The sequence below is a fragment of the Saimiri boliviensis genome, chromosome 9, assembly GCF_048565385.1.
Source record: "Saimiri boliviensis isolate mSaiBol1 chromosome 9, mSaiBol1.pri, whole genome shotgun sequence".
Lineage (NCBI taxonomy): Eukaryota > Metazoa > Chordata > Mammalia > Primates > Cebidae > Saimiri > Saimiri boliviensis.
Genome location: NC_133457.1, coordinates 63,525,380 through 63,548,000, shown reverse-complemented (window position 1 = coordinate 63,548,000; position 22,621 = coordinate 63,525,380). Strand labels below are relative to the sequence as shown.

The window sequence follows — 22,621 nt, the reverse complement described above, 5'->3', positions numbered from 1 at the left end:
CCAGCCATGTAGGAGAAGGTGAGCAAGCATGGGGGTCTGGGGAGCTGTGAGAAGACAGACTGGAACCTTCCGCCTGGTGGGAAATTCGCTGGGGCAAGGCGGGGGCAGGGGTGGCCAGGCAAGGTCTTTTTCTACCATTTGGTGACACAATGATATACGGTGTTCTTGTGGGCCAAGGAGGTGCTGAGAAAGGCAGCGTGGCTCGAGGTCTCTTGATGGGCACCCGTCCAAGAAGGCCATCTTCTTTTTTTTTTTTTTTTTTTTTTTTTTTTTTTTTTTTTTTTAAGACAGAGTCTTATTCCATCACCCAGGCTGGAGTGCAGTGGCACGATCTTGGCTCACTGCAACCTCCGCCTCTGAGGTTCAAGCAATTCTCTGCCTCAGCCTCCCGAGTAGCTGGGATTACAGGCATTCACCACCACATTGGGCTAATTTTTGTATTTTTTGTAGAGATGGAGTTCCATTTTGCTGGCCAGGCTGGTCTCAAACTCCTGACCTCAGGTGATCCGCCCACCTCAGCCGCCCAAAGTGCTGGGATTACAGGTGTGAGCCACTACACCCGGCCAAGAAGGCCATCTTCTAAGGTCAGGGGCTGCCAGCTGTAGGAGAGGCTGTGGGAGCGATGCTGGCTGGGGCTGGAGAGGGGTCCTGAGGGAAGCTGGAATGCATTGGGAGCAGACTGCTCATTCTGAGGAACACCACCAAGGCCTGGGATGGTCCCTGAGAAGCCCATGAAGATGCCCCCTGGAAAGGCAGCTTTCAGAAGCCTGGCAAAGCGCACCAACTGGCATTAGCCAATGGGTGCCCCAAAGAGCTGTGGCCAGCAGCAGCTGGGTGAAAGGACCTCTGGCCTTTCCCTTACCCTGCATGGACCCTGGAAGGCCCAGAAGCAGCTGAGCACGAGCAGGAGGAGGCGGGGGAACAGGGGAGCAGAGCAAACCTCCTCTCCCTCCCCACCCTGGTCCCCGAGCCTCTCATAGGTTGGGCATGAGCTGACTGTAGGGTGGGGGTTGGGGGATCTTTGAAGAAAACGCAAGGTGGAAGTTTTCATTTCGGCTGAACTGAATCTTCTCTCTCTGGGAGCCAGTGACCTATGGGGCCACACCTTAGCCAGAGGGATCTGGTCCATCTGTAGAAGGAGCCACAACCTTCCCTCTATCCACAGCCTCTTCACCCACCTGCCTGGGTGGAGTCCACAGCTTCACATTTGTTTTCTCTCGCCTCCTGTTCCCACAACTTGAAAAGGCCTTACCATGTGTTCTGCTCTGAGCTTTACTGTGTTTTGAGGGCAGGGGACGCCAGATTGAGGAGATCAAGAGAGCCCTGCCCTGTGAAGACCGTGGGAGGACAAGCAAAACCCAAGATCCTTCCCAGAAGGGTATCGGGGGCGGAGCTCTGGAGAGGAGAAAGGGGAAGGAGGCCGGGAGGTCCTGTCCCAGGCACTTCTGGGACTGGGCTCGGCGGCAGGTGACAGTCATGGGCCGGGTTGTGGTGTACTGCCTCCATAGCAAGGCTGGTCTTGCGCTGTGTCGCCATGGGTCCTGGCCATATCCAAGGGGGGTGTTTAGGCAGCTCCCTGCTGCTGATGGTCCAGCTCCTAGAGACCTCAGTCAGAAGTATGTGCTGCTCACTAAGGCCGCTCCCAGGCTGGAAGTTCTTCCTGTGGCTTCCGTTTCCTTCTCTGAGGGCGCTGATCTGGGGGACCTAGAGGGGCAGAAGGCTGTCACTGGCTGCCCAGGAATTGGTCCCATGACAGTGTCCCTCACCACCCCCTTCCTCAGAGTAAGGGGAATCTGAACCAAAGCCAGCCAGATGTCTGTGGTCCTGGAGGACCCTGTATTTGACTCTAGGCAACAGTGGTCTAGGGATGAGGTGGAGGCCTGGGCATGCAGAGTGCGTGGCCAGTGTGAGACCCAGGTCGTGGTTTCAGAGCAAGCAAGCAGCTCACCGTGGGTGGGGCTCCTGGTCCAGGTCCTGGATGGTGTCTTTCAGGGCCTGGCCACGCGTCTCTGGCAGCAGGGCACAGAGCAGGCCGGCCACGATGGGGAGGCTGCCGTAGATGAGCATGGGGAGGGCAGCGTAGTACCCTCCCAGCAGGATCACCAGTGGTGTGGCGATGCCCCCAAGCCGAGAGAAGATGCCTACCAGCCCCATGCCTGTCTGCCTGGGGGAAAGCCAGGGCAAGCTGAGTAGATCTGGGCCCAACTCTGGGCCTCAGCTTCACCCCAGCCTATTTCCTCAGGACAGCCCAGACCCCAACAGTCGGCAGGGTCTCCAGCCTCACCCAGCCTGTCCAGCGCTCCTGCTGTCTGCTCCCACCCCCACCCCTGTTCCCTGCCTGCTACACCCCTGCTGGCCTGTCTAGTCTCCAGTCTGAGGCTGCACATCTTGACCACCCTCCCACCCTGAGTGTTCCTTCTCCGGGGCCATTCATTCTTAGCCGGGTCCCACATTCCCATCCCAGCCGCCAGGGCCGTAGCCTACTAGCACATCTGTCCTCCACCATCCTGGGGACAACCTGAGGGCTTGGGCTAGATTTCCAGTCGCCCTGGACCCCGCCCAGCACTGCTGCCCCAGAGCTAGCCCTATCAGCTATTTGTGGAACAGGGTGAGGGCCGAGGAGGGACGGCCAGATCAGCGTTGCAGCAGCAGAGGAGCGGGAGTCACGCTGCAGCTCTTACCGGAGGACGGTGGGGAAGAGCTCAGCAGAGTACACGTAGGAGACGGTAAAGGCGGCCGATGTGGCCATCTTCCCCACCACAGCCAGCACGGTGACCACCACGGGCAGATCTGGCAGACGGCAGACAGCCTCGTCACCTGGGCCCTGCCCCCGGCCCCATCCACTGAAACTCCCCACCCCTTTCGTACCCAAACCCCAGGGAAGCCTTCACTCCTGGAAGCGGAACAGTGGCCACTGGTCTAGCCCTGGCAGCTGGTGGGTGAGGGGGCATGGGGGTAGGGACAGCCAGCCCTGGTACCTGCTGGGATGAAGATGATGATGATACACATAAGGCCACCCAAGACCAAGGTCCCCAGCTGGCTCCACTTGCGGCCAAACTTTTCCATCATGAGGATGCTGGAAGCACGAGCAGGCACCTCAACAGCTCCAAAGATGAGCTGCGTCAGGTAGATGTCCAGGCCGAAGTCCCCCACCTGGAGGCTCAGCCCGAAGTACCCCACACTGTCCACAAACCTACAAGGTGATGAAGCATTCCTGTCTTTGCTGGGTGAGGAGACGCCACCCACAGGGAGAGCCTGCCTAGGTCAGCAGTCACAGCGCGGGACACTGGCACAGCCAAGGTGAGACAATCCCAGCCAGCCAGCCACAGGCCACCCCTCTGCTGACACACACCAGGGAGGCTGCAGTCCTGTGGCTGTGTCCTCGGGCAGGGGCCCGGGCCCTGGGCACTCACCAGACACAGAAGAGAATCAGCGTCACCTTCCGGAGCTGGGGGTGTCTGAACAGATCCAGGACATTCCCTGAGGGGCCTGTCCTCTCTGGGACCAGCTGCGAGGAAGAAGCAGAGTGAGAGCCAGGCAGGAAGGTCTGTGCGGGTCTGATGCCCGCCTGCCTGGGCCTGCGGGAGTACCTGGCTCAGGAGCTCTGGGGAGAGTTTCCGCCTGTTGACCGAGGCTGCCTTCCGGATCAGCTGTTTCGCCTCATCCATCCTCCCCTGGGTCAGGAGCCACCGTGCAGACTCTGGCAGAACCCTGTGGGTCAGGAACAGCTATGACCTTGGGGCCTGGAGTCCTAGGGGGCTTTCTGGCTTGTTCCAGTGCAAAGTGAATACCACACCCAGCTGTGACAGGCTCCCTCTCTCTCCCAGGCTAGCCCTGACTGTCCCATGAACGTGGGTGCTGCACTCCAAACCCCCATAGCACAGCTAACCCAGGGGCTGCTCCTGGCACGTATTTTCCTCACCAGAAGTAGAAGAAGAGCAGGAAGCCAGGCGCGGTGCCGGCCATCTGGAGGAGTCTCCAGCTGCGGAGATAGTAGGCGAGTCCCGCGAGCGCCATCTGCCCGAAGGAGAAGCTGCAGTGGGACAGGACCACGGCCTTCGTTGTCCACGAGGGCCCCACCCACTCTGTCACTGCGGGAACAGGGAGGTTGGGGAGGGGCTAGTCCCTGCCATTCACTCCCCGTTCCTACCAGGTGCCACCTGGTCGGGGCCGGGCCTCGGGGCCAACGCAGGAAGCTCTGGTGTGACCGTTTCGGGTGTGGGGTGCCCGACAAGACCTCCACAGGCAGTTTGGGACCGCGGCCCTCCCCGGCCCTGGGCCTCGCCCTGTGGCTGATGGCCGAGGTCCCAGACACTCACGCAGGGTGACATTGCTGAAGGTAAACCCGGCGACGGCGGTGGCCACAGCGAAGCGCAGGGCTATGTAGAGCTCGAAGCTGGGCACAAAGGCGGTGGCCAGGCCGACGGCAGAGAAGAGGAGAAGCTGCGCCAGGATGGTGGCCTTGCGGCCGATCCTGAGAAAACGAGGCAGGTCCGCGGGAGGGTCCCTCGCAGAAGGCATCTGAGGGGAAGGCCGCACGGGGCCAGCCCTCTCCCGGGGTCTCTGTCTGAGGGAGGAGACATGACCCTTCCCAGAGCCCCATGTGAGGGTCGGGGGACGAAGGCCTTGCCCTAAAGGCCAGTGTGAGGGGCACAAGGGGCCTGGGGCCCGTGCCAGAGCTGACAAGCCTGCTAGGCTGGAGCGGGCAGGGGGTTCTTACCGGTCGCAGAGGGGCCCAAACATGAGGCTGCCAGCAAGGAGCCCGGCCATGAACGCTGACTGCGAGGTGTCCTTCAGGTGCTTCCGATCACAAACCAGGTCGAACTGAGGGGGACGCAGATGTGAGGCCAGGGGCCACACCAGGGCAAGCTCTTCACCACCCGGCCCACTACAAACCCTTCAGGGCAGGAGCTCATGGCTGTCGAACTGCGTGCCCAGGCGCTCCAGGGCACCGCAGGGAACTCCTCAGTGCGGCCGGGCATTTCCGGCTCTAAAGGGAAATGTAAGTTGACATCTCTCTGACATGACACAAACTACTAGCTCAGGATAGTTCACGCTTTCAACATGTGACCACGCTACTCTCCTTCCAGTGACATCATATCTATGTGAAATCTGACATCAGATCTATAGGAAATCGTTTTTGGCAGTTGCTATTAAAAAAGAAAAAAAAGGAAATACCGCATGAAAATCGAAGTGGAAGAGAAAGTGAGGGTGGCAGTATTTAAGGACCGCGAGTTATACAATGCCCAATAGGTGCATACATCCTATTAGTAAGTAATTATATTTAAGAGTAAAATTAAAATATTTTTTTCTGTCAACTTATGCATATATTCCAAAAAATATCTACTAAGTCGTTAGGACGTAAGTGCATGCCAATTGAACTTAATGACTTAATGCATGGAGCCGTTAGGCATTTCTTTCGGCCTGGAGATGCTGTGTAAAATTATGGACACACTGGCCGGGCGCGGTGGCTCAAGCCTGTAATCCCAGCACTTTGGGAGGCCGAGGCGGGTGGATCACGAGGTCGAGAGATCGAGACCATCCTGGTCATCATGGTGAAACCCCGTCTCTACTAAAAATACAAAAAATTAGCTGAGCATGGTGGCGCGTGCCTGTAATCCCAGCTACTCAGGAGGCTGAGGCAGGAGAATTGCTTGAACCCAGGAGGCGGAGGTTGCGGTGAGCCGAGATCGCGCCATTGCACTCCAGCCTGGGTAACAAGAGCGAAACTCCGTCTCAAAAAAAAAAAAAAAAAAATTATGGACACACTAAAGATGCAAATTGTGGGAACCTGTGACAGACCATTAATGGCTGCTTCCTAACAAATGGGTCTGCTTCCCCACAGCCAGGGCACCCCAGGACACACTTGGGCCTCTCTGCGTTTTCCTGCCTGATCGCAAAATCCCCCTGAGGTGCCCACCATTCGCAGGCAATCAGAACCCTAAGGAGCCATCACACATGCCTTGAGGAAGGCGATTAGGACAGAGGAACACACACACACACACACACACACACACACACACACACACACGGAGGGAGAGAGGGAGAGAGGGAGAGAGGGAGAGAGGGAGAGAACATGCAGGTGTGAGACAGAGAGACACAGAGGATGCTAATCCACCCCAGACCTATAGAGAGAGTCCCACAGCCTGAGAAACCAAGAGAAGATAATTGGGTCCATACCCCTCCATACACATGTCTGCTGCACGTGCACCAGACTCACTTGACTGACCCCCATCCCGCTGGGTTGTGGGCCCCTCAGGGAGCTCCTCATGCCCCCTGCACACAGCTCAGCTCCACACACAAATGTTTTTAGAGAACCACCACGCGTGCTCTCCTCCGGCTTCCCAGCAGCAACCACTTCGTGCTCACCCTGTGCTGGGTGCTTGCTAAACACTTTACATGCATGAACTCACAGAATTCTCATAATAATCCTTCACTTAGTATCCTCTTCCTGAGAAAGGAAAGGGTAAGCAGCTAACCCCAGGTCCCACGGCTGGATGGCACCTGGTGGAGCTGACACATCTCTCTTGCCCTAGACAGGGAATGAATCTGAGTGAAGGCTAAGAGGATATCTGCTGAATGAATGGATAAATGAAAGAATAAACTAATGCCTACAGCTAGCTAACTAACCAGTCACCATCAGTTAAATAACTTTTAGCAAGAAATTAACCAGTCCAGGCGTTACCACTGTGCTCACACTTCTGCTCTCAGTAACAACTGTTGATGTTCAAGAACTTTCCACCAGCATCAAGTGATGAACTGACTGCCCCTGGGAATGAAGTGGGGAAGGACAGGGGACTTGACATGGTGGCTCCAGCCAGTTCTACCCTTTTGGTTTTTGTCTAGCAGCCACAGATTGCCTTTGTAGTAAGGTGGCATTTAAAATATGAATGACCGAGGCCCGCTGTTGTCAGGCTCCGGAGTCGGAATTGAGTGGCTTTGTGTGACCTCGAGCCTGTCGGCCCACTTGTCTGTGTCTTGGTTTCCCACTTACAAAATGTGAATTAAATATACTACATAGTGTCACCAGAGAGAACGAAAGGAACTAACACCTGTGACACGGTCAGCCCAGTGCCTGTGTCGCAGGAAGCTCTCAGCATCTGGTATCTAGGTGGCTTCTGTGCTCACAAAGCGCTCGGCTGGTGGCAGACAGCTCAGACACAAGGGGGTGAAGTGCTCTGCGGGCATGAGTGCCAAGCCAGGGAGTCTTCTCAGCTGGCACCCCTGGTCAATAGCCAGCATTCACTACCTCTCTTCAGTTTATGCACCCCTTGTGACATTAAATCCTCATTCTAACACTATGATGGCTTATCATTCCCTTTGTACAGTGTGCCCTCAGTCACACCGGGGTCACCACCTACGACGTGGGTCTGGTCTCACCACCTGCAGAAGTCTGACCTGCTGACCCTGACTCAACGGCGGTTGCACCAATGCACTCTCACACCATCAGTGTTCCAAGTGGGCTAGGGATGGCTGTCGGCCACTGTCAGAGGGCGAAATGCAACCAGTCAATCCAGGCCCTCTGTCTGTCCACACATTTATTCCCTTAAGACTTGACAACAGAGGTCCTAACTTCACACACTTGTGGATAAGTAACATGGTTAAGAGTGGTTATATGAAAGATAAAGCTTTAGGTTCCTGGCCCAGAGTAAATGCTATCAACAGGTAATTCCCCTTTGATCTTCCCTGGAGAGAACCATGGTTAAAGTGGAGACAAAGGGGTGGGGGACGGACAGACTTAATTGGGAAAGCCTCGTCCCCATTTTCTTCCTAACTTGATGGACGGGCCAGCTGCCATCGGCATGCCCCAATACAACCTTTCCGCCTTCCAAAAGGTTTAAGACTAATCTACAACTTTTCCTAAAAGTGAATATTTTTACTATTTTGCCAGCCACCCCGAGTGAAGAGCAACAGTGCAGCAGCAGAGACGGAGGCCTGGAGAGGTGCTGGGATGTGCCCAGGTGCTCACGGTGCTGTCCTGTTGCAGGTGCTAGAGATGAAGGGGCACCGACTCGAGATGCCAGTCATCCTCCCCAGCCCTGTAGGGTTCTGTCTGCAGCTTGCCGTGGCGGTCTGTGGAATCCCACCCTCATTTCTTGGAGCACCCCCCATCCTGTATCCCTCCCCTGTTCCAAAACCTTCAATAGCTCCCTTTGATCTCTAGCAGAAAGCCCAAATTCCTTAGCACCGTGCCCAAGGCCCTTGAAGAGCTAGCTGCTGCCTAGCTCCCAGCCTCTTTTGCTGTGTCAGCATTCCTAAATATGCCAGGCATTTTCACACCTCCAGACCCCAGAAATGGCTGTTCTCTCCACTTCCCCTTCCCTCCTATGCCTACTTTTTTGGTCCCAGGACAGATCACATGATTGTTACTATCCACTGATGGTCTTCCCACCTCCCATTCAGAGGTCTATGCAGACAGGGGAGTCACTTTTTTCTTTTTTCTTTTGAAAAAGGGTTTCCCCAGGCTGGAGTGCAGTGACATACATACAGCTTACCACTAGCTCAAACAATTGTCCCACTTCAGCCTCTGGAGTCACTGGGACTGTAGGCATGTGCCACCATGTTCAGTTGATTGCTTTATTTTTTTGTAGAGATGAGGTCTTACTATATTGCCCAAGTTGGTCTCAAAACTCGTGAGCTCAAGTGATCCTCTTGCCTCAGCCTCCCGAAGTGTTGGGATTACAGGCACGAGCTACTGCACCCAGCCCATTTTTTTTCTTTTACCAAGGATGGACGCCCAGAAATGTAGGTTGAAGAGTAGAAACATATTCTGACCTTCAAGAGCACATAGCCTATAAGGAAATACACTTTTTTTCTTTACAATTTAGTATTGTTTGCATTTAAGTTTAAATATGAAGTTGCCATTTACAATAAGGAAGCTTGGGATGTCAGATCAGAGAGGGTCCTCTGAGTCGGTGGGCAAAACCCGTCCTCACAAATGAAAAGCAGAGATAGAAGAACTCACACCAAGCCAGCTGCACTCGAACCGAGCTTGGGATTATCTGTGGTGCAGGGCACGAAGTGTACATTTCCCTGGGAGTCACAGTCTTTGGAAGAGTGGGAGTGAGGAGAGCATGTTATCGTAGGGCAAGAGGCCCAAGGTCCAACCGCAATGCCAGCATCATGTAGGAGAGAGGTCCTGAGTGCTGCCACACCCCAGGGAGAGGCTGAGGTCAACACTGATCTGAAATATTTAAAGTAAATACAAAACTGTTTCAGCAATGCAGACCATTAAGTCTGCTGTTGTGAGCAATGATGCCACTGGTGAAACATATCTACGGATATCCTACACAACAGACAAATTCACATCTGAAAATGTACCGTTTCTGACAACTGTGTGGTCACAGTTGTGGTTGGCAGAGAGCCATATACTCGGACTTTTTGACGCTTCAGGGCAGGAGGGTTGTAAGAGATCACAACCACTGAGTATCCACAAATAGGTGGATTTCTAGTCAGTTTTGCAGTGGTATCTCCATTCTCATTCAAAAATGTGAAAGAAGAGTGAGTGCCTGAGACAGCTCACCACGTCCAAAGACCCCTTTCTTGTTTGTAGAGACCCAGAGTCATCTCAGAGACAATCCCTCTGCTGTTGAGGAACTTGCCAAGAACAAACGGAAGCCTATCACTCCAGCAAATTCCGAAAAGCTGGCCCCGGACTGGAAGGCTGCGAAGGATGCGGAGCGTTCTGCACTCACAGAGAGGGCCTGAAGAATGCAGTTAACCAAGCCTCCAGAACCAGAGAAGAGCCTCGGGCGGGTGCTGCTGTGAACGTCTCGCCAGAGCCCTTTCAGCTCAGCTCGCGTCCACATCCCACTAAACACAATGTTTAAGTCAAACTAAGGATCAAAAATTAGGCTGGGTGCCGTGACTCACGCCTGTAATCCCAGCACTTTGGGAGGCCGAGGAGGGTGGATCAAAAGGTGAAGTATCTCACCTTTTGAAATACATCAAATGGTGTGAGTTCATAATCTGGAAAAAAAAAAGTCTTTCCTGTCAGTCATTCTCTCATATGCTTAGCATAAATGTGCAGCTTAAGAGTGTGTTACATGGTGTTCCTAGAACACAGCTGAAGACCCAGCACGCAGAAGAAATGTGAGGGCGATGCTATCTACAGGACAGATGTCTGTGGAATTCTAACACCATCTTTCAAGTGACGGAGGTCTGCTTCATCGAGGATCCGGGGGTGGAGAGGGGTGGGGAGAACAGTTAACGACGGGGAGCCAGGCAGGGGACTCCCGTTTCTGTTTTGGTGTGAGGAACCTTCCAACAGCCAGTGTAGGCTCTCTAGTTTGACGGATGTCACGGAGAGTCTGCTGAAGGCTCCTCCTCAGTGGCAGAGATGCTATCGGCGTGTTTTGGTTGTGGTTCCCAGTTGCTAAAAGTGTGAAGGTAATCTTTTTATACCCTCCACAAATCCTCGTTCTTACCTTGGTGTTAACCAGTGCTTTCTCACGTGATAAGTCTTTGTGTCTGAATTCTTTTCAGATGTGTCAAACGAAAAACAAAGAAGAGAGGTCCCAAACCCTTGAAAACATCCATCTAATCTCTATACCCCTGCCCGTCCACCCCGACCCGCTGCAGGCACATCCCCTGCTCCCAGACATCCCGCCTGCTTCCTGGGGCCAGGCCTTTCCTGTGCTATTGTTTGCCTGCAAAGGCTTTCCCCTCTTCTCTAGCAACATTTTTCTAGTATCTTGGTGCCCAGTTCACACATACCACCTCCTTCAGAAAGCTGCCTGCCCACTCCCACCGTCACCCTGACACCACCGGGAGGAAGCAAATTCTGGGCCTCAGAACGCACCCAGCCCTTTCCTGACCACTAGGGGTCCTCCTTGTTGAAGGGGAACAAAGTACCTTTCTCCTCCGACTTCCCTGCACAGTTAATCCTCAGGGGGCTTTGGCTGAATATAGTTGCATGAACAGCCCAGCACGGGGTGTGAACAAGGCCTAGGGTAGGCTGTGAGCAATCAGGAAGGTTTTCTGGGCTTTGAGAATGATCATATTTGGCCAGGTGGGCAGACAGTTTAACACATATAGACAAACCGCACCACGTTTGGGCTGGTGAAGGCTGGGACCTCCATGGCTGTGAGGCTGGGGTGATAACGGAGAGGCCGGTAAGGGTCAGAAGGGGCTAGGCTGGCCAGCCCCAGAGCCTGGGAGCTGCATAGGTCCCCCCAGAGCTCCGGGTGGGGTAGGGTAGGGAGAGTCGGGAGCGGGACAGATACACAGGCTGCCAGGCTTTTGGGAGCAGTGTTATGGTCACATATGAAAAATCAATAGTTAGACTTTGGTTAACATATTCGTCTTTGAAAACCTCTAAAAATAAATACTTTTTCAGCCATGGGATGGGGCGAGGGAAGTGAATGTTTAATCCCAGATTTTCCGCCAGAAAGAAGATGGGAATTATGCAGATCCCCTCAAGCACCCGCGCCCCTCAGGTTTCTGGACTCTCTGTGCTGCCTCCCACTCCTGTGGGAATCTAGACAGCAGGGGTCTGGCACGAGAGCCCCAGCTCCATGATCAACTCACTGCCTCGCCCTAGTGACCTCCTCATTCTGGGCCTCAGCCCCACCATTTGGGAAGCAGTGGAGTGGGACTGGATGCTTTCAGAGGCCCCCGCATGCTTGGAGGCGGCCAGAGTGGGAACTTTCCTCCTGCGTCTCTCCTACCAGAATGCAGTTAGCAAGAATGAACGCTTAGTTATCCACAGGACAATCCTAGAGTCCAGACTGTTCTCCAGCTTCCCAAGGGCAGGCTGGCAGAGACCTAGAGAGAAAAGCTGAACGGTTTGAAGCCCAAGTCCAGCAAACAGGAAGTCAGTCAAATGGACAGGGAAAGGGATGGCATTAGAGGGCTGGGGAAAAGGGACGTAGGCAGACATGCAGGGACAGACTGAAGGAGAGAGCTGGACAGATGAGCACATGGGGTAGAGAGAAGGGCGTAAAGATGGGAGAAGCAGAGAGGACAGCGACTGGGTAGAGAGCCAGAGAGACAAGGAAAGAGAGGGACAGACAAAAGGATGGGCGGAAATGGACGGATGGGCAGACAGAGCGGACGGAGATCATGACAGACAGATGGGTCAACAGGCAGGGGACAAAGAGGAAAATGATTGACAAAAAGAAAAACATGGGTGCCCATGGTCGACCACAGGGGCACAGGGGCAGATATGGAGACAGAAATAGGCAGTGACTGAGGGCGAAGACTCGCACAGGAGCTGACAGACCCACAACAGGTGGAGAGACTGGCAAAAGGATAGCCCTACCTCATTCTTTAGGGAGGGGAGCCTGTCCTCAGGATATTCCCAGCCCAGATCACAAGGCTGCGTCGCATTGAAGCGGTGGCTGAGGATGTCCTGCAGGCTGGCATTGGCAGGGGGTGGCCGGAACATGAGGCAGGGATCCGGGTGGCCTGCAGTGTCCAGGGGCACGCTCAGTGCCAGCTGTTCAGCAGCGCTCAGGTTGAAAGTCTGGTTCTTCACCCAGGCCACTGCACAGTGGTGGGGCTCATCCAGGACCATAAAGACATGGGCAAAAAAGTAGAAGGCACTCAGGAAGTTGGGAACACACAGCAGGATCCATAGCCATATCTGGAAGCGACCAAAGTCACCTATTTCAGCCAGGACCTGGACAAATTGAGCCATGTCTGCCAGTCACCACTTCTGCAGCCTGAGGACACTAGGTAGCTCTGCAGCTTGGCTCTGTGAACTTGGTCCTCTGGGCAGTGGTGATAGTGGCTGTATTAATGTTTAATCCATACTTGTCCAGCTCCACCTGTCACACCTTGGCCCCCTAGCCGTGAACTGGGAAGGGTCGAGTATGATGAAAAAATAGCCCACATGGATGAAGCTGGAAGCCATCATCCTCAGCAAACTAACGCAGGAACAGAAAACCAAACACTGCATGTTCTCACTCATAAGCGGGAGTTGAACAATGAGAACATATGGACACAGGGAGGGGAACATCATACACAGGGGCCTGTCGGGAGGTGGGGGACAAGGGGAGGGAGAGCATTAGGGCACATACCTAATCCATGTGGGGCTTAAAACCTAAATGATGGGTTGATGGGTGCAGCAAACCACCATGGCACATGTATACCTATGCAACAAACCTGCACGTTCAGCCCATGTATCCCAGAGCTTAAGGTAAAAGAAAAAAAATAGTTCACTCCAGCTTGTATCATCTGAGGATGTTTTTTTGACTGTGTAAAAGATACAGGCATCACAAGAGGAACCAAGAGGGCCGTGTCAGGCCTAGCACACAAGAGTGAGCTTAGCCAAATGTTAGATGCCTTATAGCAGCCAGCCAGCCCGCACCACCTCTAATTGCAACATCCTAAATAATTCTCACCCAACTCAAATGACAGACAAGTAGAGGAGTCAACAGGCAGAGGTAAAACCGCTACGGCAAAACCCGGAGAGTAGTTGCAGCACTCAGAGGGACACAGACTTCCCTTCGAGGGACAGCCCACACTAGGCAGTGCGGACACGCAGGAGAGCAGGCACCCAGCCTGCAGATTAAACTTGCCAGCAGCCCAATATGGCCTCTCAATCCTGTTGATTTTTCTCTCCTGTGAGTGTCTGGTATGTGGTGATATGCTGCACCCACCAGTCTTAGGAGGCAGCAGACAGGCCAGGAGCCCCACCAAAAGCAGAGGTACATGGCCTTTTCAACGCCAAAGACACCAAGAACACAGAGCAATGACAGTTGTACTTTGAGCTCCACTTCATTCAAGAAGGAAACCATTAACATACTGTAAAGGTGTAAACAAATGCAAGTAGCCCGGCCTCCCTCCAGCCCTATCAGTGACAATGAACACAGGACAAAGTGTGCCTCCACCGCAGCCCACACGCCCCAGGTGCATACACGTATACACGTCTGCTTGTGTATGCATAAGAAAGCATTTGCACGTTCTGCATTTTGAACGATTTTAAGGGATGAGCAGACGAACGTCGCTGAAGGGAATGCAAGGAAGCAAGGTTGTACGGGGCAGCCCTGGCCCAGCTGGCACCGCTGTGGGAGCCCGCAGTGCAGGTCGAGACCAGACAGACAGCGGAGGGCAGAAGCGAGGCCAGACAGGACATGCTGCTCAGGGACGTGCTTTGCTCTTTGCCCCACCCCAAGCCCTCTCATCAGGATCCCCATTGTCCCCAGCTCTGTCTTTTTTCCTTTACCTGCCTTCCTTGAGTGTTGTCATCCTCAGCATTGTCTCTATTGAGTTTCCAAGAAAACAGTTGCTACCGAGTCGCCACTGGCTAGTCTGGCATTCCCCTTACGGGGAAGACCTGAGGTGGAGACATAAGCCTCGCCTCTGCCCTCATCATCTCCTCACTCATCAGGAAAGGAATTTTTGCCTTGTTTGGCTCCAAGTAACCAAAGGAGCTAGAGCTGGGAGGGAGGAAGCGAGCTCTGCCCCTGATTCACCCTGAGAATCTGTCCCTCCCCGGCTCTGGCTCTTAATGACCCCATCTGGATAAATGATGGTTTCTAAAGATTTCTACTTCTTGGTGTGTAATTCTGAAATAGAGAAAGAGAGTATGGTTAGCAGATTCCTGACAGGAGTGAGGCCTGATCAAAGACCCCCTGGATCATATTTCTCCAGCTGAAATATGATCCCCAAACCTTGGAACGGAGGCACTGCATGTCACTGGCCTCACATCGCCTCTGCATTCCCGAATCCTAATGCTTTGGTTTACCTCTTTCTCCCCTTACCTTTGCCCTCCCTTCCTCCTCACCGCATCCTGTAAAAACTGCCAAAGGCTCTCTGCACTGCTTCAAGGCCCATGGCAAGGTATCCTCTTAGAAGGTGTCTTCCTCATCTTCCTCTTGGTACCTGCTTTCATTCAAGGCCACAGCTAAGAGTCTTCTAACCAGCCGAGCAATGTAAGTGGAATGAATACTCTCCCCATGTGGGAAGCATCAGGAAGACCACCGGCAAGCACCGCCAGGGAGCGGAGGGAGGTGTCTGTGTGCGGGGTGGAGGGACAGGGAGACATTCCTCAAAGATACGCTGCAGCGATGGGCTAGATGGTGTCTCAAATCTCTTTAAAATTTGCAATGTAATGATTCTATTAAATAAAAACTGGTGGTAGAACTTCTGGTTTCTGGTCTGGCACAGAAGGAGCTTGGAAGTTACCACTATTTTTTAACAAGTAAAATATTGAACAAACTGAAAAATGAATAACTCTTCTGAGATCTGTCAGAGAAGTAAAGTCATAAGGCAAAACACTGCCCCCAAGGCTAGAGACACACAGGTAAATACAAATAATTACAATTTAGGTCAGGTACAGTAGTTCATGCATCTAAAACCAGCACTTTGGGAGGTCGAGGTGGGTAAGATCACTTGAGATCAGGAGCTCGAGACCGGCCTGGCCAACATAGTGAAACCCTGTCTCTACTAAAAATACAAAAATTAGCCAGGCATGGTGACACATACATGTAATTCCAGCTACTTAGGAAGCTGAGGCTCAAGAATTGCCTGAACCAGGGAGGCAGAGGTTACTGTGAGTCAAGATCACACACACCAGTGCACTCCAGTCTGGGCAACAGACTGAGACTCCAACTCAAAAACAAAACAAAACGAACAAACAAAAACAGAAATACAATTTACCTGACGAGAAATCCACAAGAAACCTCTGCAGGAACCAGCACCAGGATAAGAAAACCTGAACTTTAAATGACAAATTGCTGGAGACTTGATGAACTCCAGAGGAAGACCCCCATATCGCTGTGGCTTTTACTTCCCAGAGCTCTACTGGGTTCACACAGTGAGCATCAGAGAAAACGTCTCTTATGCTTCCAGCAGGAGAGGCGAGTAACCATTTGAAGTAAGCCAGAGTGTTCTGTTCTTAACCAGGCTTGCCCTCTGTCAGACCCTGTCCTACCCGGGGAAAGAGAAAGCCCTAACTCAAGCCTGCTCTAGCCATCCTGTCCCACTTAAGAGCGGGTAGGAGATGGAAAAGCACTTGTCACGTTCACAGAGCAGAGACACAAGCTCACTCAAAGACTGAGACCTAATCACAGGACTATAGAATGCTTTCCCTCTCCCCATGCTTTCCCACATCATCAAAGGCCTATTTACTGGAATTCCCTTTACCCAGTACACATCATGTCTAGCTTTCAACAAAAGATGACAAGGCGTACCAAAAGGCAAAAACACAGTTTGAAGAGACCAGAGCAGAGATCAGAACCAGACTTAAACATAGTAGTGTTTTTGGGCAGTGTTTTGCCCTGTGACTTCACTTCTCTGACAGCTAAGAAGAGTTATTCATGTGGGAATTACCAGACTGGGAATTTAAAACAACTATGATTAAGATGCTCTTAGGAAAAGCCAGCTTTTCCTCTTCTCTCATACCCACACAATAATTAAAAACAAAGACTTCTGTGACCCCAAAATATGTGGAATTTCTTCCCACCAGCAAGCAAGCAATCAATTCTGTAGCAAACACCAGCTGGGTTTCCTCCAATTCAGTGCCAACACTATCTACCTGGAGACAGCATCAGACCCCACAGGCTTCATCCCCAAGGCTGGGGCTCCCACTTTCCGACACCAGTCACAAGTCTGGGTCTCTAGAACTTCTGACTGACCCGCCTCAAGTTGGAGTTCCCCTGACACTTCTTTGGGTTAATTTGCTAGAGCAGCTCACAGAACTCAAGGAAATGCTTATGTTTGCATAAACAATATAAATCATAAATCATAAACAATATTTAAAAGGATAGAAATAAACAGCTAAATAAAGAGATACACAGGATGAGGTCTGAAAGAGTCCCAAGCACAGGAGCTTCTGTCCCCATGGAACTGGGCTGCACTACCCTCACAGCATGTGGATTTATTTGTTTACTTTTTTGAGACAGGGTCTTGCTGTGCTGCCCAAGCTGGAGTGCAGCAGTACAATCACAGTTCATTGCAGCTTCATACCCCTGGGCTCCAACGACCTTCCCTCACCTCTGCTTCCTGAGTAGCTGGCATTACAGGTGTGTGTTATTGCGCCTAGCTTCCAGCACATGGATGAATTCTTGTTCACCTTCCCTGTCAACCTCCATGTGTTCAGCTCACTAGAAGCCCCCAGTCCTGTCCTCTTGGGGTTTTTAATGCAGACTTTATTGGATAGGCATGATATGAATAGAAGCATGGACAACCATACCAAAATGTGATTGTACAGAAAGGGTATGATCTAAACGCAGCAAGGCCTGTCTGTTCAGATTCTTCTTGGCCTCTCTGTGTAGCATTCCTTCCTCCAGGATAGAGGGCAGGTTCCCCTCTGGAATGATGGCCTTATGACCCACAATCTAAGATTAGAGTCTTGCCTTGGGCAGAGGAAAGGAGGCTGGAGAAGGTAAGAGAGATTCTGTTCACTATAACAAGAGTTTATGGGAGTTATGAGTCAAAAACCATGGACAAAAACTATATATATATATATATATATATATATATATATATATATATGTATGTATACACACACCCACACACACACACACACACACACACACACACACATATATATGTCACAGATGCTAAGGGCTCTAGTAAATAAAGTAGACAGCAAACAAGAAGAGATGGCCAATGTAAGCAGAGAGATTACATTCTAAGAAAGAACCAAACAGAAATGCTAGGGATAAAAAACACTGCAACATAAATGAACAATGCCTTCGATGGGCCTATTGGTAGACCAGACATGCCTGAGGAAAGAATCTCTGAACTTAAAGGTACCACATGAAAGCTGCCAAAACTGAAAAGCAACAAGAAGAAGGACTAAAAAGCAAAAAACAGAATAACCAAGAACTCCAGAAAACCTATGAAAGGTATAACGTGTAATGGGAATTCTAGGAGAAGAAAGAAAAAGGAACAAAAGAAATATTTGAAATAATAATGACTGAGGATTTCCCCAAATTAATGTTGGGCACCAAACCACAGACCCAGGAAGCTCAGAGAACACCAAGTGGAAGAAATGCCAAAGAAGTCCATCTAGGCATATCATTTTCAAACTACGGAAAATAAAAGATAAAGACAAATTCTGAAAGAGGCAGAGGGAAAAAAAACACATCTTACCTGTAGGGGAGTGAAGGTAACAATGACATCAGCTTCTCCTCAGAAGCCACATAAGCAAGAAGAAAGTAGAGTGAAATATTTCAAGTGCTCAGAGAAAAAAGCCCCACCAACTTAGAATCCTGTATCCTGTGTAATTATCCCCCCAAAGTGGTAGAGAAATAGAGGCTTTCTCAGGCAAACAAAAACTGGGGGAATTTGTTACAAGTAGACCTGCCTTGCAAGAAGCCTTAAAAGTTCTTCAGAGAGTAGGAAAATTATATAGGTCAGAAACTCAGAAGTACCTAAGAAATGAAACACATCAGAGAAGAAATAAGCGAAGGTAAAACACAAATGTTTATTTTACTTAACCATAATTGACCTAAAACATTTTCTTCAAAATAACAGCAGTGGCTGGCCACAATGGCTCTCTCTTGCCTGTAATTCCAGCACTTTGGGAGGCTGAGGAGGGTGGGTCATGAGATCAGGATATCGAGACTATGCTGGCTAACACGGTGAAACTCCGTCTCTACTAAAAATACAAAAAATTCACCGTGCATGGTGGCACATGCCTGGAGTCCCAGCTACTTGGGAGGCTGAGGCAGGAGAATCGCTTGAACCTGGGAGGCGGAGGTTGCAGTGAGCTGAGATTGTGCTACTGCACTCCAGCCTGGGCAGCAGAGCGAGACTCCGTCTCAAAAAAAAAACAAAACAAAACAGCAGCAAGTTAGGTTATCTTTGCACGTATAGATATATGCTTATGTGTAACTGAGATGAATGATAGCAATAATATAAAGGATGAGAGGGATGAAACAGGATTATTTTCTATTGGTACTACCTGTGAAACAGTATAGTGTTATTTGAAAAGAGCCTTAAATTAGTTAGAAATATACATTGCAAACTCCAGGCAACTACTAAACAAAGATAAGAAGAAGTATAACTGGTATGCTAAGAAATGGGAGAGGACAAAATCACATAAAATTCTCAATTAAAACTACAAAAACAGCAGAAAAACAGTAGAAGACAAAAATAGGTTTGAAGAACAAGGGCAACAAATAGAAAACTGTAACAAGTGTGTGTTCGTCCAACTATATCAATAGTTGATCCCTTTACATGCCATCGGTATAAACACATCAACAAAAAGGCAGATATCGTGTGGATCAAAAAAACTCAAGACCGAGCTATATGTTTTCAACAAGAAACCCCCTTTCAATATAGACACATACAGATTAAAAGTAAATAAATAGAGAGAAATATACCATGCAACACTAATCAAAAGATAGTGCGAGTAGCTCAGACCAAGTAAAGTTGCCAGGGATAAAGAGGGACATTACTTAATGGAGTGAATTTTGCAAGAAGACGTAACAATCCTTAATGTGTATGTACCTAGAAACAGAACATCAAAACATGCCAGGCAAAACTGATAGAAGTGGAAGGAGAAACAGATGAGTCCACCATTACAGTGGACATCCACATGCAAAAAACTGACTCCTCAAACAATCTTACACCCTTCACAAAAATTAACTCAAAATGAATCACAGACCTAAATAGAAAATGCAAAACTATAAAATCCTTAGAAGGTAACAGGAGAAAACCTTGATGACCTCAGGCATAGTAATGATTTTTTAGATACAACACCAAAGACGTGCTTCATGAAAGAAATAATGGGTAAGCTGGACTTTATTACAATTAAATACATCTGCTCTGTGAAAGACACTGTTAAGAGAACAAGAAGATAAGTCAGAGATTGGGAAAAAATATTTGCAAAAGGCATATCAGATAAAAGATTGCTAACTATACAAATAACTGTTAACACTCAATAAGAAAAATAACCTGATTTTAAAGTGGGCAAAAGTCTATTACCTATAATTGGCCCTTTAACTTTCCGACCTCACATATAATTAGATAACTCAAACCAACACCAGAATATCATTTCTCCTGTATCCATTCAGCAAAAATTAACAAGCATAATATATTCTGTTTGGCAAGTCATGCTTACATAAGTAAATCATCAAACTCACACATAGTGAGGGAAAAGGGAAAGCTCTTCCTCACAGAATTCCAACTAATAAATGTAAGATGAAATGATGGAAACAGGAAATCATCATTTAGTCAGAATCTGGGACAAATTTTAAAAAAAAAAAAGAAAAAATATTTAGTGAATATCACAGTTATAATTGTGTTAGGCAAGACTCATCAAAGAATGCTAACATTTTTGGGGCAAAGTAAGATGAGTAACAAAATTTACATAATCTGGAACTACCTCCTCACAAAACATCAATTAATTATAAGAGAAAAATAGTAACTTTAGAGTGGAGGAAGCCAGCAGACACACCTTAACCAAGTAATCAGTTAACATAACCACTAATGAGATGTTTACATGGTGTGCTTCCTGATGATGCATTCAAAAGAGTTTGACATCAATTCAGTGGTTTTCTTTCTCTAAACGCATAGCCGGAATTTAATCATGAGAAAATATCAGATAAATCCAAATTGAGTCATTCTACAAAACAACTAGCCATCATTTTTCAAAAGGGTGAAGGTCATGAGAAACAAAGACAGACCAGGAGGTATCCCAGATTGAAGGAGTCTAAGGAATTATAACAATTAAATACAACATGAGATTTTGAATTGAATCATGGGACCAGAAAAAGAGCAGTAGCAGGGTAATTAACAACTTTGGCATAACACCTGTAGACGAGCCAATAATATAATATCAGTGTTAATTTCCTGGTTTTGATGATTGTATATGTAATTTCCTGATTTTGATTACTAATTGTCAATTTCCTGATTTTGATAATTGTTTAATTTCCCTAAACAATTTGGGGAAGCTGGGGGATGGGTAAAAGGGAATTCTTTGTACTGTTTTTGTCATTTTTTTTTAAGTCTGAGATTATTTCAAAATAAAAAGTTAAAATTTGAGGGAAGTGGGGAGGGCAAAAGACCTGAATACATACCTCACCAAAGAAGATATAGATAGCAAATATGAGAAGAAAGCATATGAAAGCATGCAAATCGTGTCATTAGGAAGTTGCAAATTAAAAGAGGTATCTCTACATACCTATTAGAATGGCCAAATCCAAAATGCCAGTAACACCAAATGCTGTGAAAGACATGGAGTAACGGGAACTCGCATCCACTGCTGGTGGGAATACAAAATGGTACAGCCACGAGGTTTGGTCATTCCTTACTCAACAGAACATAGCCTTATCCACGATCTAGTAATCGCGTTCCTTGGAGTTTACCCAAATAAGCTGTTGCTGTTTTCAACTGTCTGCACAAATTATCTGCGCATAGATGTTTACTGCAGCTTTATTCATAATTGCCAAAATTTGTAAACAATCAAGGTGTCCTTCAGCAGGTGAATGGGTAACTGCAGACGATGGAATATCATTCTATGTTAAAAAGAAATGCACTATCAGGCTATGAAAAATCATGGAAGAAACTGAAAGGCATATTATTAAAAGAAGAACATTTGAAAAGGCTACATACTGTTTGATTCTAACTATATGACACTTTGGAAAAGGGAAAAGACAGTAGAAAGATCAGTGATTCCCACAGGCTAGTGGGGGAGGGAGGATGAACAGGTAACACAGAAGTTTAGGCCAGTGAAACTATTCTGTATGATATGCTAATGGTGGATATATGTCATTACATATTGTCAAAACCCATAGAATGTATAACACCAAGAGTGAACCTTGATGTAAACTATGGACTTCGGGTGATAATGATGTGTCAATGTACACTCATTGATTGTATCAAACGTACCACTCTGGTGGGGGATGTTGACAGCAGTGGTGGCTGTTCGTGGGTGGGGTCAGGTGTGTGGGAACTCTTTGTATTTGCTACTCAATTTTATTGTGAAACAAACTGCTCTAAAATTAAAGTCCATTAAAGAAGAAGAAAAAAACACCTGGTGTAGACTGCCTGACCTGAAGGAGGAATCCCTGAGTGGATGCACTGATTGATTGCTGCTATACAAGTAAAGCTAAGGAACCAAGCTAGTGATAGGACCTGAGCTCATCAGAAAGAATGAGCAAGTAGAGGCTCAATTTACTCTTGACCCTTTCTCTTCCCTCCAGATATACCATGCTCACTTAGGAGGATCCAGCACCTCCTTCCTATCGCCACAAAAGTCTGATTCCGCTTTTATAACCTGCTTATCTTAACTAAAGCAAACTTAACTAGCTGTAGGCCAAACAGTACTGACAAATCCAAGGTTCCACAGCCCTGAGCTCTGAAACACCAGGACCCACAAACAGTGTTATCATGGATCAAAAGCCACTGCTCTTGGGAAAGATGATGAGATTACTCCTGCAGTGGGAGGGTAACAGGAATATAAAAGACCCTAGAATCTTACATATAATGCCACCATTGCAGTATCAAAGCCAAGAACAGGTTAAGTTCAGCCCTGTTCTGAGCTTTCCAAAGAGGCTCTCAAGGGCTTGAATCTGGCATCTGTCCTTGTCCAACAGCATGGGGAAAACCAAAGATTGAGAGAAGATCAATAAAAGGAGTTCCATATCCCACCCTATCAAATTCCTTGGGCTGACCTCATCCCTCCCTTTAAAGGGGCTGCAGTTTCCCAAACTATATAATA

General features: G+C 49.1%; 1 protein-coding gene across 2 annotated transcripts; it reads right to left on the bottom strand.

Moving 5' to 3' along the window:
• Positions 1-348: 348 nt before the first annotated feature.
• Positions 349-13,862, bottom strand: SLC22A13 (solute carrier family 22 member 13). 2 transcript variants are annotated; one of them, XM_003930897.4, is made up of 10 exons: positions 12,263-13,862; positions 4,721-4,824; positions 4,320-4,474; positions 3,923-4,091; positions 3,591-3,711; positions 3,414-3,508; positions 2,979-3,193; positions 2,682-2,790; positions 1,949-2,164; positions 349-1,704 (listed from the first exon to the last, which is right to left on the bottom strand). In XM_003930897.4, exons 1-10 carry the CDS (start codon positions 12,638-12,640, stop codon positions 1,611-1,613), a joined length of 1,656 nt encoding a protein of 551 aa, XP_003930946.3. In that variant the 5' UTR covers positions 12,641-13,862; the 3' UTR covers positions 349-1,610. The 2 variants fall into 2 exon arrangements, with proteins under 2 accessions (XP_003930946.3, XP_074262146.1); XM_074406045.1 differs by lacking the exon at positions 349-1,704 and having other exon boundaries at positions 2,048-2,160.
• Between the last annotated feature and the right edge of the window lie 8,759 nt (positions 13,863-22,621).